General features: G+C 43.6%; 2 protein-coding genes across 2 annotated transcripts; one reads left to right on the top strand and one right to left on the bottom strand.

Moving 5' to 3' along the window:
- Positions 1-11,506: 11,506 nt before the first annotated feature.
- On the top strand, positions 11,507-12,678 carry LOC127342761 (uncharacterized). Its single transcript, XM_051368771.2, has 2 exons — positions 11,507-11,763; positions 11,951-12,678. Exons 1-2 carry the CDS (start codon positions 11,635-11,637, stop codon positions 12,389-12,391), a joined length of 570 nt encoding a protein of 189 aa, XP_051224731.1. The 5' UTR covers positions 11,507-11,634; the 3' UTR covers positions 12,392-12,678.
- Positions 12,679-12,852: 174 nt separating this feature from the next.
- Positions 12,853-16,277, bottom strand: LOC127342760 (glycerophosphocholine acyltransferase 1). The gene is made up of 8 exons (XM_051368770.2): positions 16,090-16,277; positions 15,893-15,976; positions 15,451-15,508; positions 15,252-15,352; positions 14,704-14,799; positions 14,518-14,611; positions 13,947-14,184; positions 12,853-13,518 (listed from the first exon to the last, which is right to left on the bottom strand). The coding sequence occupies exons 1-8, from the start codon at positions 16,168-16,170 to the stop codon at positions 13,167-13,169; spliced, it is 1,104 nt and encodes a 367-aa protein (XP_051224730.1). The 5' UTR covers positions 16,171-16,277; the 3' UTR covers positions 12,853-13,166.
- Between the last annotated feature and the right edge of the window lie 1,253 nt (positions 16,278-17,530).

The following is a 17,530-nucleotide window of genomic DNA, read 5'->3' as shown; positions in this document are numbered from 1 at the left end:
AGGCGACCATGGCGGCGTAGAGTCCTCCGGGAGATGATTCCCCTCTCCGGCAGGGTGCCGGAGGCGATCTCCTGAATCCCCTGAGATGGGATTGGCGGCGGCGGCGTCTGCGGAAGGTTTTCCGTATCGTGGCTCTCGATCGGGGGTTTCGCGACGAAGGCTATTTGTAGGCGGAAGGGCAGGTCGAGGGGCGTCACGAGGGGCCCACACCACAGGTCGGCGCGGCCAAGACCTTGGCCGCGCCGCCCTATGGTTTGGCCACCTCGTGGCCCCACTTCGTCTCCTCTTCGGTCTTCTGGAAGCTTCGTGGCAAAATAGGACCCTGGGCGTTGATTTCATCCAATTCCGAGAATATTTCCTTACTAGGATTTCTGAAACCAAAAACAGTAGAAAACAGCAACTGGCACTTCGGCATCTTGTTAATAGGTTAGTTCCAGAAAATGCGCGAATATGACATAAAGTGTGCATAAAACATGTAGATATCATCAATAATGTGGCATGGAACATAAGAAATTATCGATATGTCGGAGACGTATCAAGCATGTGCTCACTAACGGAGCTGCCTTCTTCCATCTTGCAGCTGAAAAAATGTTTCGATGCTTCATAGCATTCCACGGCCGCATGAGTCTCAAAAATAGCTTTCAGCTCTTTCATCAACTCATGAGGATCGTGGTGCTCAAAACGTTTTTGAAGATCGGATTCCAGACTGCACATGATGGCACACTGAACTTGAGAGTACCGAGTTTTCCGAGTCTCGTAAACAGCTTTTACTTCATCGGTTTCAGTTTCTGCAGGAGGGTCACCTAGCGGTGCATCAAGCACATATTGCAGATTTCCGCCAGAGAGGAAGATCCTCACATGACGGAGCCAGTCGGTGAAGTTGCTACCGTTGCTCTTAAGTTTTTCTTTCTCTAGGAACTGGTTAAAATTGATTGGGGACGCCATCTCTACAACATATATTTGCAAAAGTTTAGACTAAGTTTATGACAAATTGATTTCAAATTTTAATTCAACATAATTAAAAATCTAGGTGAACTCCCACTCAAAACAATATCCCTCGCATTGTCTTAGTGATCACACGAACCAAATCCACCGCACCTAAGTCCGATCATCACGAGACAAGGTGTGATTTCAATGGCGAACACTCAAAGTGTTCATCATATCAACCATATGATTCATGCTCTACCTTTCGGTATCACGTGTTCCGAGACCATGTCTGTACATGCTAGGCTCATCAAGGCCACCTTAGTACCCGCATGTGCAAAACTGTCTTGCACCCGTTGTATGCACTTGTTGATTCTATCACACCCGATCATCACGAGATGCTTCGAAACGACAAGTCTTGGCAACGGTGCTACTAAGGATGAACATTTTATTATCTTGAGATTTTAGTGAGGGATCATCTTATAATGCTACCGTCGCGATCTAAGCAAAATAAGATGCATAAAAGGATTAACATCACATGCAGTTCATATGTGATATGATATGGCCTTTTTTGTCTTTGCGCCTTTGATCTTCATCTTCAAAGCACGGACATGATCTCCATCATCTTCGGGCATGATCTCCATCATCATCGGCGTAGCGTCAAGGTCAATGGCGTCGTCTTCATGATTGTCCTCCATGTAGCAACTATTACAACTACTTTGAAATACTACTCAACATGAAATTTAAAGAGAACCATAAGGCTCCTGCCGGTTGCCACAATACAATAATGATCATCTCATACATATTCATCATCACATTATGGCCATATCACATCACCAAACCCTGCAAAAACAAGTTAGACGTCTCTAATTTGGTTTGCATATTTTACGTGGTTTAGGGTTTTCGATAGAGATCTAATCTACCTACGAACATGAACCACAACGTTGATACTAATGTTGTCAATAGAAGAGTAAATTGAATCTTCACTATAGTAGGAGAGACAGACACCCGCAAAGCCTCTTATGCAATACAAGTTGCATGTCGAACGAGGAACAAGTCTCATGAACGCGGTCATGTAAAGTTAGTCCGAGCCGCTTCATCCCACTATGCCGCAAAGATGCAAAGTACTCAAACTAAAGATAACAAGAGCATCAACGCCCACAAAACCATTGTGTTCTACTCGTGCAACCATCTATGCATAGACACGGCTCTGATACCACTGTAGGATAACGTTGCATAGAAAACAAAAAATTTCCTAACGCGAACACGCAATCCAAGCCAAGATGCAATCTAGAAGACGGTAGCAACGAGGAGATTATCGAGTCTCACCCTTGAAGAGATTCCAAAGCCTACAAGATGAGGCTCTTGTTGCTGCGGTAGACGTTCACTTGCCGCTTGCAAAAGCGCGTAGAAGATCTTGATCACGGCGCCACGAACGGGCAGCACCTCCGTACTCGGTCACACGTTCGGTTGTTGATGAAGACGACGTCCACCTCCCGTTCCAGCGGGCAGCGGAAGTAGTAGCTCCTCTTGAATCCGACAACACGACGGCGTGGTGTCGGTGGCGGTGGAGAAATCCGGCGGAGCTTCGCTAAGCGTGCGGGATGTGGTGGAGGAGAGAGGCCGCTAGGGTTTGGGAGAGGGGGGCGCCGGCCTCAAGGGGTGCGGCCACCTTGGTGGTTGTTGGGGTGGCCGGCCCCCTCCCCTTGGCCCTCATTATATAGGTGGAACACCCAAGAGTTGGTCTACAAGTCTTCGAATAAGACCCCAAACCAAAACCTTCCATAACACATGAAACCTACCCAAGCTAGGACTCCCACTAGAGGTGGGATTCCCACCTTCCTTGGGAGGGGGTGGCCGGCCCCCCTTGGGGAGTCCACTTGGGACTCCTCCCCCTTAGGGTTGGCCGGCCATGGGAGGTGGAGTCCCACCGGGACTCCGCCTTCCTTAGTGGTTTCTTCCGGACTTTTCTAGAACCTTCTAGAACCTTCCATAGAACCTTCCGGATCATTTTAAATCTCATAAAATGACTTCCTATATATGAATCTTATTCTCCGGACCATTCCGGGACTCCTCGTGATGTCCGGGATCTTATCCGGGACTCCGAACAAATATTCGAACTCCATTCCATATTCAAGTTCTACCATTTCAACATCCAACTTTAAGTGTGTCACCCTACGGTTCGCGAACTATGCGGACATGGTTGAGTACTCACTCCGACCAATAACCAATAGCGGGATCTGGAGATCCATAATGGCTCCCACATATTCAACGATGACTTTAGTGATCGAATGAACCATTCACATACGATACCAATTCCCTTTGTCACGCGATATTTTACTTGTCCGAGGTTTGATCATCGGTATCACTCTATACCTTGTTCAACCTCGTCTCCTGACAAGTACTCTTTACTCGTACCGTGGTATGTGGTCTCTTATGAACTTATTCATATGTTTGCAAGACATTAGACGACATTCCACCGAGAGGGCCCAGAGTATATCTATCCGTCATCGGGATGGACAAATCCCACTGTTGATCCATATGCCTCAACTCATACTTTCCGGATACTTAATCCCACCTTTATAACCACCCATTTACGCAGTGGCATTTGGTGTAATCAAAGTACCTTTCCGGTATAAGTGATTTACATGATCTCATGGTCATAAGGACTAGGTAACTATGTATCGAAAGCTTATAGCAAATAACTTAATGACGTGATCTTATGCTACGCTTAATTGGGTGTGTCCATTACATCATTCATATAATGACATAACCTTGTTATTAATAACATCCAATGTTCATGATTATGAAACTAATCATCCATTAATCAACAAGCTAGTTAAGAGGCATACTAGGGACTCTTTGTTGTTTACATATCACACATGTACTAATGTTTCGGTTAATACAATTATAGCATGGTATATAAACATTTATCATAAACATAAAGATATATAATAATAACCATTTTATTATTGCCTCTAGGGCATATCTCCTTCAGTGCGGCGCAACACCAGGGATTCCGGCGCCAACGTGGAACATGCACAACACAATCAAAATACTTTGCCCCAACTTAACAGTGAGGTTTTCAATCTCAACGGCTTGCTGTAAACAAAGGATTAAATGTATGGTGTGGAAAGTGATGTTTGTTTGCAATGAGCAGCAGAGAACAATGATTGCAGTAGATTGTATTCAGATGTAAAAGAATGGACCGGGGTCCACAGTTCACTAGTGGTGTCTCTCCAATAAGAAATAGCATGTTGGGTGAACAAATTACAGTTGGGCAATTGACAAATAGAGAGGGCATAACAATGCACATACATATCATGATGAGTAATATGAGATTTACTTAGGGCATTACGACAAATTACATAGACCGCTATCCAGCATGCATCTATGCCTAAAAAGTTCACCTTCGGGTTAGCATCCGCACCCCTTCCAGTATTAAGTTGCAAACAACAGACAATTGCATTAAGTATGGTGCATAATGTAATCAACACAAATATCCTTAGACAAAGCATTGATGTTTTATCCCTAGTGGCAACAGCACATCCACAACCTTAGAACTTTCTGTCACTGTCCCAGATTCAATGGGGGCATGAACCCACTATCGAGCATAAATACTTCCTCTTGGAGTCACAAGTATCAACTTGGCCAGAGCCTCTACTAGAAACGGAGAGCATGCAAGATCATAAACAACACATATATGATAGATTGATAATCAACTTGACATAGTATTCCATATTCATCAGATCCCAACAAACACAACATGTAGAATTACAAATAGATGATCTTGATCATGATAGGCAGCTCACAAGATCTAACATGATAGCACAATTAGGAGAAGACAACCATCTAGCTACTGCTATGGACCCATAGTCCAAGGATGAACTACTCACACATCAGTCCGGAGGCGATCATGGTGATGTAGAGTCCTCCGGGAGATGATTCCCCTCTCCGGCAGGGTGCGGGAGGCGATCTCCTGAATCCCCCGAGATGGGATGGGCGGCGGCGGCGTCTCTGGAACTTTTTCCGTATCGTGGCTCTCGGTGATAGGGTTTTCGCGACGGAGAGTATAAGTAGGCGGAAGGGCAGAGTTGGAGGCGACGCAGGGGCCCCACACCATAGGCCGGCGCGGGCCCCATGCTGGCCGCGCCGCCCTGTGGTTTGGCCGCCTCGTGGCCCCACTTCGTATGCCCTTCAGTCTTCTGGAAGCTCCGTGGAAAAATAAGACCCTGGGCGTTGATTTTGTCCAATTCCGAGAATATTTCCTTTGTAGGATTTCTGAAACCAAAAACAGCAGAAAACAGGAACTGGCGCTTCGGCATCTCATTAATAGGTTAGTGCCGGAAAATGCATATAAATGATGTAAAGTGTGTATAAAACATGTGAGTATTGTCATAAAACTAGCATGGAACATAAGAAATTATAGATACGTTTGAGACGTATCAAGCATCCCCAAGCTTAGTTCCTACTCGCTCTCGAGTAGGTAAACGATAACAAGGATAATTTCTGAAGTGACATGCTATCATAATCTTGATCAGTACTATTGTAAAGCATATGAGATGAATGAAGTGATTCGAAGCAATGGTAAAGACAATGATTAAACAACTAAATCATATAACAAAGACTTTTCATGAATAGTACTTTCAAGACAAGCATCAATAAAACTTGCATAGGAGTTAACTCATAAAGCAATAAATTCTTAGTAGAAAGTTTTGAAGCAACACAAAGGAAGATATAAGTTTCAGCAGTTGCTTTCAACTTCAACATGTATATCTCATGGATAATTGTCAACATAAAGTAATATGATGAATGCAAATAAGCAAGTATGTAGGAATCAATGCACACAGTTGACACAAGTATTTGCTTCTAAGATAGAAAGAGGTGGGTAAACTGACTCAACATAAAGTAAAAGAAAGGCCCTTCGCAGAGGGAAGCATGGATTGATATATTTGTGCTAGATCTTTTATTTTGAAAACATAGAAACAATTTTGTCAATGGTAGTAATAATTCATATGTGTTATGCATAAGACATCCTATAAGTTGCAAGCTTCATGCATTGAATACCAATAGTGCTCGCACCTTGTCCTAATTAGCTAAGATTTACATGGATTATCATTGCATAACATATGTTTCAACCAAGTGTCACAAAGGGGTACCTCTATGCCGCCTGTACAAAGGTCCAAGGAGATAGATCGCATTTGATTTCTCGTTTTTGATAGATCTCAACTTAGGACATCCATACCGGGACAACATAGAAAACAGATAATGGACTCCTCTTTAATGCATAAGCATTCAACAACAGATTATATTCTCATAAGAGATTGAGGATTAATGTCCAAACTGAAACTTCCACCATGATTCATGGCTTTAGTTAGCGGCCCAATGTTCTTCTCTAACAATATGCATACTCAAACCATTTGATCATGATAAATCACCCTTACTTCAGACAAGACGAACATGCATAGCAACTCACATGATATTCAACAAAGGTGTAATAGTTGATGGCGTCCCCAGAAACATGGTTACCGCTCAACAAGCAACTTATAAGAAATAAGATACATAAGTGACATATTCTTTACCACAATAGTTTTTAAGGCTATTTTCCCATGAGCTATATATTGCAAAGACAAGGAATGAAATTTTAAAGGTAGCACTCAAGCAATTTACTTTGGAATGGCAGAGAAATACCATGTAGTAGGTAGGTATGGTGGACACAAATGGCATAGGTTTTGGCTCAAGGTTTTGGATGCACGAGAAGTATTCCCTCTCAATACAAGGCTTTGGGCTAGGAAGGTTGTTTGAAGCAAACACAAGTATGAACCGGTACAGCAAAACTTACATAAGAATATATTGCAAGCATTATAAGACTCTACACTGTCTTCCTTGTTGTTCAAACACCTCACCAGAAAATATCTAGACTTTTAGAGAGACCAATCATGCAAACCAAATTTCAACAAGCTCTATGGTAGTTCTTCACTAATAGGTACAAAGTACATGATGCAAGAGCTTAAACATGATCTATTTGAGCACAACAATTGCCAAGTATCAAATTATTCAAGACAATATACCAATTACCACATGAAGCATTTTCTGTTTCCAACCAAATAACAATGAACGAAGCAGTTTTAACCTTTGCCATGAACATTAAAAGTAAAGCTAAGAACACCAGTGTTCATATGCAACAGCGGAGCGTGTCTCTCTCCCAAACAAAGAATGCTAGGATCCGATTTTATTCAAACACAAACAAAAATAAAAAACATATAGACGCTCCAAGTAAAGCACATAAGATGTGACGGAATATAAATATAGTTTCACTAGAGGTGACCTGATAAGTTGTCGATGAAGAAAGAGATGCCTTGGGCATCCCCAAGCTTAGATGCTTGAGTCTTCTTGAAATATGCACGTATGAACCACGGGGGCATCCCCAAGCTTAGAGTTTTCACTCTTCTTGATCATATTGTATCATCCTCCTCTCTTGACCCTTGAAAACTTTCTCCACACCAAACTCAAAATAACTCATTAGAGGGTTAGTGTATAATCAAAAATTCACATATTCAGAGGTGACATAATCATTCTTAACACTTCTGGACATTGCACAAAGCTACTGAAAGTTAATGGAACAAAGAAATCCATCCAACATAGCAAAACAGGCAATGCGAAATAAAAGGCAGAATCTGTCAATACAGAACAGTCCGTAAAGACGAATTTGTTAGGGGCACTTAACTTGCTCATATGAAAAAGCTCAAATTGAATGAAAGTTGCGTACATATCTGAGGATCATTCACGTAAATTGGCAGATTTTTCTGAGTTACCTACAGAGGGGGTACTCAAATTCGTGACAGCAAGAAATTTGTTTCTGCGCAGTAATCCAAATCTAGTATCAACCTTACCATCAAAGACTTTACTTGGCACAACAATGCAGTAAAATAAAGATAAGGAGAGGTTGCTACAGTAGTAACAACTTCCAAGACTCAAATATAAAACAAAAGTGCAGAAGTAAAATAATGGGTTGTCTCCCATAAGCGCTTTTCTTTAACGCCTTTCAGCTAGGCGCAGAAAGTGTGAATCAAGTGTTATCAAGAGATGAAGCATTAACATTCTTACCAGGGGAGTTGGGAGTTTTCTCAACAATGCATTGTATCTTGTCTATGTAAGTAACTCCTCTTTCGTTGCTCCTAGGCTTACTATCCTCATCAAACAAATTTTCAGGAACAAGCCAAGCATAGTTATTTTCTAGAGCTTCATGCATCCCTAGGAGCTTACTAGGTATCGGTACTTTAATCTCCCCCTCACAATTGACTTTATTAGTGTATTTTAGTCTATCTTTTTCCATCTTTTCAAGGGTATTTGCAAAATTGGTATAAAAGCCAAGCATCTTATGTTTAATAAAGACTTTGCTAGCTTCTCTAGCTACATCACCGAATTCTTTAAGAAGGGTTTCTAAAACAAAATCTTTCTTTTCTCCTTCTTCCATATCACAGAGTGTAAGAAACATATGTTGCATTATAGGGTTGAGATTAACAAATCTAGCTTCCAACATGTGTACTAAAGAGGCAGTAGCAATTTCATAAGTAGGAGCAAGTTCTACCAAGTGTCTATCTTCAAAATCTTCAACTGTACTAACATGAGTAAAGAATTCTTCTATATTATCTCTTCCAATGATAGACCCTTGCGCTACTGGTATATCTTTCAGAGTGAACTTAGGAGGAAACATGATGAAATAAACAAAAGGTAAATAAATTAAATGCAAGTAACTAAATTTTTTGTGTTTTTAATATAGAGAACGCAAACAAGACAGTAAATAAAGTAAAGCAAGTAACTAATTTTTTTGTATTTTGATATAAGGAAGCAAACAAAACAAAAAATAAAATAAAGTAAAGCAAGACAAAAACAAAGTAAAGAGATTGGATGTGAGAGACTCCCCTTGCAGCGTGTCTTGATCTCCCTGGCAACGGCGCCAGAAATTTAGCTTGTTGACGCGTAAAGCACACGCCCGTTGGGAACCCCAAGTGGAAGGTGTGATGCGTACAACATCAAGTTTCCCTCAGTAAGAAACCATTCCGGCGCCAACGTGGAACTTGCACAACACAATCAAAATACTTTGCCCCAACTTAACAGTGAGGTTGTCAATCTCACCGGCTTGATGTAAACAAAGGATTAAATGTATTGTGTGGAAAATGATGTTTGTTTGCAATGAGCAGCAGAGAACAATGATTGCAGTAGATTGTATTCAGATGTAAAAGAATGGACCGGGGTCCACAGTTCACTAGTGGTGTCTCTCCAATAAGAAATAGCATGTTGGGTGAACAAATTACAGTTGGGCAATTGACAAATAGAGAGGGCATAACAATGCACATACATATCATGATGAGTAATATGAGATTTACTTAGGGCATTACGACAAATTACATAGACCGCTATCCAGCATGCATCTATGCCTAAAAAGTCCACCTTCGGGTTAGCATCTGCACCCCTTCCAGTATTAAGTTGCAAACAACAGACAATTGCATTAAGTATGGTGCGTAATGTAATCAACACAAATATCCTTAGACAAAGCATTGATGTTTTATCCCTAGTGGCAACAGCACATCCACAACCTTAGAACTTTCTGTCACTGTCCCAGATTCAGTGGGGGCATGAACCCACTATCGAGCATAAATACTCCCTCTTGGAGTCACAAGTATCAACTTGGCCAGAGCCTCTACTAGCAACGGAGAGCATGCAAGATCATAAACAACATATATATGATAGATTGATAATCAACTTGACATAGTATTCCATATTCATCAGATCCCAACAAACACAACATGTAGCGTTACAAATAGATGATCTTGATCATGATAGGCAGCTCACAAGATCTAACATGATAGCACAATTAGGAGAAGACAACCATCTAGCTACTGCTATGGACCCATAGTCCAATGATGAACTACTCACACATCAGTTCGGAGGCGATCATGGTGATGTAGAGTCCTCCGGGAGATGATTCCCCTCTCCGGCAGGGTGCGGGAGGCGATCTCCTGAATCCCCCGAGATGGGATGGGCGGCGGCGGCGTCTCTGGAACTTTTTCCGTATCGTGGCTCTCGGTGATAGGGTTTTCGCGACGGAGAGTATAAGTAGGCGGAAGGGCAGAGTTGGAGGCGGCGCAGGGGCCCCACACCATAGGCCGGCGCGGGCCCCATGCTGGCCGCGCCGCCCTATGGTTTGGCCGCCTCGTGGCCCCACTTCGTATGCTCTTCGGTCTTCTGGAAGCTCCGTGGAAAAATAAGACCCTGGGCGTTGATTTCGTCCAATTCCGAGAATATTTCCTTTGTAGGATTTCTGAAACCAAAAACAGCAGAAAACAGGAACTGGCGCTTCGGCATCTCGTTAATAGGTTAGTGCCGGAAAATGCATATAAATGATGTAAAATGTGTATAAAACATATGGGTATTGTCATAAAACTAGCATGGAACATAAGAAATTATAGATACGTTTGAGACGTATCATAGTATAAGAAATATGTTAGTCAAAACCATGTGAGGAGACTATGTTTAGTGAGTAATACAAGTAGTGTCTAAGTGTTTGTTTGTTTTCTGACCCATATTACTTGTCGCCAACCATAGATCCCCACTCCCCTTCTAGCCGCACTACCCACTTCTCCTTACAATCCCACTCTCTGCATGCGAAGGATATGGTGCCGGAGTCAGGGTGTCCACCGGCGATCCCGAGCCCAAGGTTTGTTCTTCATTCCATCCACAATCCGCGTTTCGTCTTGTTTCATATGTTCGTATGGTTCAGATCTCTCTAATTAACCTCTGTATGGCTTTAAATCCACCCTGATGTCGTCAGGATCACGGAGTATGAGGTGAAGATTCATACCGACGTCATCAACCGCTCAGTAATTGTTATGCAGATCCACGCCGACATCACCAGCCGATCGTTGATTTCTATGAAGACCCACGACGACATCATCAACCCGTCGTTGATTGCTGTGAACCTAAGCCAGTCGATCCACGACTTCGATCGTGCGATCAACTTTGGTCTAAGGATTCCATTGATTGATACGGACAATGACAACTTATTCGTTGCGCATCAGTATGGGTCAGTACGACTCACACGAACCGAGTCGGTGCAAGTTCGATCAACATTACCAGGTCGGTGACCAAGTGAACTGGGTCATTAGGTGACTTGTACATTAGTCTAGTTTGTGTCTGAGAAAGTTAGATGACTAAGGACAATCTACTATCAATAATATAAATACAAAGTTCCACAACGAAATCATATATTCGATGAAACATATGAATGTTGATAAAAGGACAACTTAATTAAATTTAACATCATCCTTGATTGCCTCTAAGGCATGTTCCAAACATAGCCTACAAAATAACATTAGCTTTCTATATGTTTGAGCAGAAATTTAAATACATTTTTCGAGTTTTTAAGATTCTAGGCTCTCTGAAGCCACATACGCAATCATGAGGCGTGTAACGCCGAGTCGCTGAGATATAACGCTGACATTGTAACACATCGCCATGGCATTTTCTGTGGCTCAGTTTTGATCTCGTGGCCGCCGGGGGGCCATCCGAAAGATAAGCTGCTAACTAGCGGCCACATTCCAATTTCATGTACACCAAAATCTAGAAGCAAACGAGTCGAGAATTACTTGGGCTTCCTATCATCAGTAGGGGAAGAAGAGAACAGGGGAAGAGGAAGAGGAAGCAGAAATGGCTGCAATATCAGCAGCAATCTCTGGCTGCTGCTCTTCCTCCTGCCTGTCCCAGTCCCAGCGGGGACTCTTGCCCTCCACACGGAGAAGGCACTTCAAGGTCACGGCCATGGCTCCCAGGAACAAGGTAAAACTGCCTTCAGCTCCTTCAGTTCTCCTCTTGTAACAATCCAACTAATTTCGTGTCCATTATCAAATTCTAAACGGCAAAAGAAATTTTGCTCCAAGAATTTGCATGCACAGTCTGCCATGTTCACCTTCCACACGCTGGACGCTCTAGTGATACCTTCAAATAAAATTGCTTGCTTTTGAAGGTGAACAAGTACGACGAGGGGTGGTCGAAGCAGTGGTTCGGCGCGGGGATCTTCGCAGAGGGGAGCGAGGAGGTGTCGGTGGACGTGTTCAAGAAGCTGGAGAAGCGCAAGGTGCTGAGCACCGTGGAGAAGGCGGGACTGCTCTCCAAGGCGGAGGAGCTCGGCGTTACGCTCTCCTCGCTGGAGAAGCTCGGGCTGCTCTCCAAGGCCGAGGACCTGGGCCTCCTCAGCCTCGTTGAGAGCGCCGCCACGGTGTCCCCCGCCGTGCTCGCGTCCCTCTCGCTGCCGCTGATCGTCGCCTCCATCGCCACGGTCGTCTTCGTCCCGGACGACACCACACTGCTCGTCACGCTCCAGACGGTCGTCGCCACGCTGTTCGCGGCCGTCGCGGCCGGGCTGTTCGTCGGCTCCGTCGTGCTCGACGGCCTGCAGGAAGATTAGCACTTCCCCTCCATTCGAGTACGTCCCTTTTGCAGTAGTAGGATATACCACTACTACGACCTACTACGAATAGTGAGTTAACAATTTGGTCGTCGCGTATCTAGCACCAGGCAAGCCTAAGTTCGATTGCTAAGGAAATCGCAGTTACTACGTTCGTGCTGTGGAGTGAGTTCGTGTAATTAGGAAACAAGTGTTCTTTTGTACGTTTATGTTTATCCGATTCAAATGTACGCGATCGTATATATCTGTGCCGACTTCTCTTGTAAGCCATGTGAAGATTTTCTTAATCTTGGCTGCCCAGGATACAAAGGAACTTGCAGGTCTCTGCTATAGTGCTATCTGCACATGCTTTATGCAAAGAGAAACATCATTACATCCGTTGATCACCCAGCAACTGCCCGAAATAGTTCAATCAGGGCATTCCAAGGAACCAAACCAGATGGTCCAACATTTTCTGGTCATGGAAAATGCAAGTTGTAGCATTTCAGCAGACTGGCAAAAACTGACACAGATTCTTAATCTACACACAAAATTGGCATAAAACCCGCTGATAACATTCCAACCACCACCATTGGCTATTTCAAACACGCCCACACCACACCTACCATGGTGATAAGTCCCAACTCCCAACCTGGACACCCCAACATGAGGGCATGAGAAGCCCTCAAATATGCTAAACCAACAGAGCATTCATCACTGGCTAATTTTCACACAGATTGAACAAGGTAGTATCAGTAACCACCAAAATCTAATCTTACATCCTGAATCAGCTTCCTCACTGACTTTGCTTCTCGGACTTCTGCTGGTGGTTACCCGATGCATCATCCGTATGTTCCACTTGTTCAATCGGCTTCATCGCAAGTTTCTTCTTCTCCTTCTGCACGACTTGCCTAGGCATCACCTCTAGGATGAAGCTTCCGCCGTTCCATGTGGCTGCACACACCTTCAGTACTTGGAAGATCGCGTGCAACCGGTATGAAAGGAATATGGGGACAGTAAAAGCCAACGTTGCCACTGTGAACAGTGCCTGAAGCAGTATGTACATGATCGGACGGTTCTTGTCACCAAGAAGTCCGCTCAGTCTCCACCAGATGTTGTTTGCTTTCTGTGCTTTCTTTGACAGTTCCCTGCCAAACAATTGACAAAGATGAATTACTGGATTTTCTTACATGGGAGACTACATAATCATAAGTAGAGAAGTAGAGGAAGTAGAGAAGACAGGACGAACTCGAACTACAGCCAGCAACAAGAAAATTATCTGAACCAAGTTTAGTTGGTAGGAGTCCTCTATGGCTCAGATTTGGTCCATATTGTTCTTCTGAAATGGTATGTTACCTAGCTAGTGTATGCTGTGTTCCACTCATAGGTCCTTGGTACCCAGCCGACTTGCAAATTTTCATCATACATCAATCATTACTATCAATATTTTAGGTCTATTGAGTTCATTCAAAGTCAACAGCTGTTTGGTATGCAAGGATATGAATGTACAAGAAGTAATCTACTCCAGATACCATAGATATACGGTATACCACCCCAAGGAATACAAAAGATGTACCTGTATGATGTCATGACTTCTGGATCCCTCAACAGCCTTTGCCGACGCAGCACATTAACTATGAGGTAATACATAAGTTGCCACAAGGAGTAAGCAGCAAGAGGAACAACAAATAGCCATGTCCACAGATATGATTTGTCCTCCACATATGGCCATGTGACTCTGGCTGCTCTTCCTTCTGGATGCATGGCAGCAAATGTTTGTGGATTCCACCAGCGGATAGTGAACAAAACTATTCCTGTAAAGCAATCTTTCGGTCATATTTTCACAATAAATTTGGCATAACTGCTAGATGAATAATACAATGGCACCATAACCTTATGACCAGAGAATCCAGAACAAACTTCAAACCAAGAGCCCTAGCATAACATGCTAATAAAAAAAAGAAATAAAGACAATGTGCACATTAGGCACACAATTTCAATAAAGACCAAACACAATAGTTTTTTTTGCAGGGATAAACACAATAGTTAAATAGTTTCACTATGCTAAGATTGTTCTTCGTTTAGAAAAGTAAGTTTCCACTCATCCTCTGCGTTGAACTGGGATGTTCAAATGTGAGATAACATACCAGGCAAGAGGTGTATCAGAACACTGACAAGTTTATCAAATGAGCTAAACACCAAGCTGCAACGCCACACAATTAATGCCCAAGCAAGGGGACCCTGCCAAGATTTAATGAAAGAAAAAACATGATTTCACACATATTATAAGCACGAAAAAGAAGCCAGGTAATCCAGAAGAATACTTTTCATACCTCTGCAAATGAGAAGCAAACCATGAAAAGTTTTTCATCCTTTGGATAGAAGAGAATCATGATAAGGAGAAAAGTATTGGCATAGTAGCAGAAATCCTGCAGAACACATCAATGGTTATAATAACCCAGTTTACTTATTACTAATGCACTGATAGTTTTATACACAAGCAAATGCTTGAGAAGTGTAATGCAATCCATTAAAAGTATGAAACTGGTGTCGAGGAAACTTTCAACGAACAAAAGATAACAATTGAACAGCAGAATGAAAGTGAATTTAGAATGTTGGCTTGAAGCCTTGGCAAAGAGTGTCTTTTGCAGTAAGTCAGAATAGTAGCATATCACATCATGATCCACATCCACATATCCTTATAAATTACTTGTGTGACTAATGTGTTGAGTGTTTAATGAAATTGTGTGAGACTGCCATAGAATGGTAGACTGGTAGTTGCGCTTTTCACTCGAGCTAACAACGATACTAAGCTGTTATTACAGAGAATAGCATAGAACAGTGAAACCAGCACAGTTTATGACAAGAGAACTGGGCTCACCAGAAGATAGTAGTGCCACTTCTTGTATCTGTAGTAGATCCACCTGAGAGGAACGAAAATGACATAGAAGAGGCAATACACATAGGGCACGTCCTGTGGTCCTGCAAAAGAAAAGCAGAGCATCATAAGCTGAACCAGCCATAGCTTTCAGATGCGCTAGCACACAGGCGAACAGATCGGTTGGGGGGCGATAGCTTACTGGCACCCAAGAGGTAGCAAAATGTCCCAAATCCAAGAACACCCATCAAGTGCGTGACCTGCACATTAAAAGCCATGTAAGAGGATTCCCCACATCCAAACATTCGAATTTACAGTCATGGCAGTAGTACATAGTAGTAGTAGTACTTCCAGCAGAGGTGGGCAATAAATGAACAGATTCGTAGATACAGTAGTATCCATCCCTGCCCAAAATGCCCTCCAAACAGTACGCAACCTGTCTGAGACATTGCGTAGCACAATGCCCGCGGAAATTAACCAGCGGGATGAACAGATAACGCGTACTAGGAGCACCAAGGAGTATGCCCTACGGTTTCAGCGAAGAGAGCACGTGCAGACCGGGATTTGAGCGAGAAGAGCACGCAATTGACTGGGAAAAGAATCGAAGAGACTAAGCAGCAGGAGGGGGGAATCGGAGAAAGGACCTTGAAGATGAAGCGCTCGTGCTCCTCCGCCTTGGTGGCGATCTTGACAGCCTGCTTGGACAGAATCTCCTTGGCCTGGTCCCTCTGCGATTGGAACGAACCCCCAGGAAATCAGAACACGGGCAACGAATCCGGGGGGGAAGAGAGAGAGAAAGAGAGAGAGAGGGCTGCGGCGGGGATGGGACTAGTAGACGCACCCTCCGGCGGACGTCCGCGGCTCCGTTGGCGACCGCCGCCGCCACCGACACGTCGTCCTCCACCACCTCCGACGACGCCATCCCACCCGGCCGGAGAACCTTCGAGTCGCACGCAACCCGTGACCAGTCCTCCTCCCCTCGCGCAGACGGAAAAAAGCCTAGTGTCTCCCTACGCCACCTTTCGTTTTCCTTTCCTTCTTTTCCTTTCCTTTGTTTATTTTATATTGTAAACTCCTCGCTCTTGTTGCTCAGCTTTTTATATCCCAAAAAATTTCCGCTCGACATCCGACGTGGATTTCGGTTTGATGCCATTTGTTTTCCTTGATCTAATCTCTTCCTCTTTTGTTTCCTTCGCAGAGTTCCCGTAGCTTCTAGTTAGTATTCCAGAGAGCGGAACGCGTGTGGTTCATGTGCTGGGGATTCTGTGGCTGTGCGAGGCAGAGTTTGGGAGCACGGCGGCGGCGGCAGCGAGACCGAGGGCCAACACGTGGGCTGTCGCCCTCCTTTTCTGCCTCTCCTCACCGGCGGGCAGGTGCTTTGCGTGCTGGCTGCCACCGGCCTAGATTTGCCGGCGAGCAATCATGACTCGTTAAGATTTCTGTTTTATATACGCATACGTGAGCGACGGCAGATTGTTCATATTCCAACCGAAATTGTTTCCTCGATGGCGACGAGAGTTCGTTAGACTGGTGATACTCTTTTTCTGTTTTTGTCCATTTAGGCTGGGTCCATATGGTCTGGCAATCACTTCATCGCATTTTTTTAACAGAAATTGTTTCTTCGACAGAGACAAGAATTTGTTAGAGCATCTATCATTATGTCGATGATGCAAAATCGGCTTGATGTATATACTGTTTTTTTACATCATATTTGGCAAAAAAAAAATGCCACTCCAACATATGGCTTTGATCTATTTGGTTATGTAAAAATTTACCGTGACGTATATTTTGGGCCAAGTGACCTAAATCACAGTGTGCCACGTAGCCCAATGAGCACACTGAAAGTTCCCCATGCCTCTTCCTCGTTCCCGACCACGCGTGTCCGGCACCGCTCAACCATGAAACCATCGGATCCACCCCACCCACCCTTTCCCTGCGCCGTTTCATCGCCGAATCGGTCGGTTCCTCCTCCGAGTTAGACACGGACTTCTGGAACAAAGCTTCGACGATGGCTAAGAGTAGAGTCCCCCTCCACCATGCATCGATGTTTATCTATATATCTTCCAAGTTTTAGGGTCCAACTATCTAACAGTGTCAAAGTTTAGGGTTCAAGTGTCTATTAAATTTTAGGTTTTTATCGTGTCATTGTCGAGTTTGGATATATCCAATCTATCTTACGAACTAAAGGTATTTGAATTAAATTACTAGTATTTTCCTTTCAGTTTTACTTGTTTATACAACGTTTGATCTGTCGGGGAAGAAGGATTTGCTGCAGATGTGAT

This window comes from Lolium perenne, chromosome 3, assembly GCF_019359855.2.
Source record: "Lolium perenne isolate Kyuss_39 chromosome 3, Kyuss_2.0, whole genome shotgun sequence".
NCBI classification, from domain to species: domain Eukaryota; kingdom Viridiplantae; phylum Streptophyta; class Magnoliopsida; order Poales; family Poaceae; genus Lolium; species Lolium perenne.
This window is presented reverse-complemented; position numbering and strand designations above follow the sequence as displayed.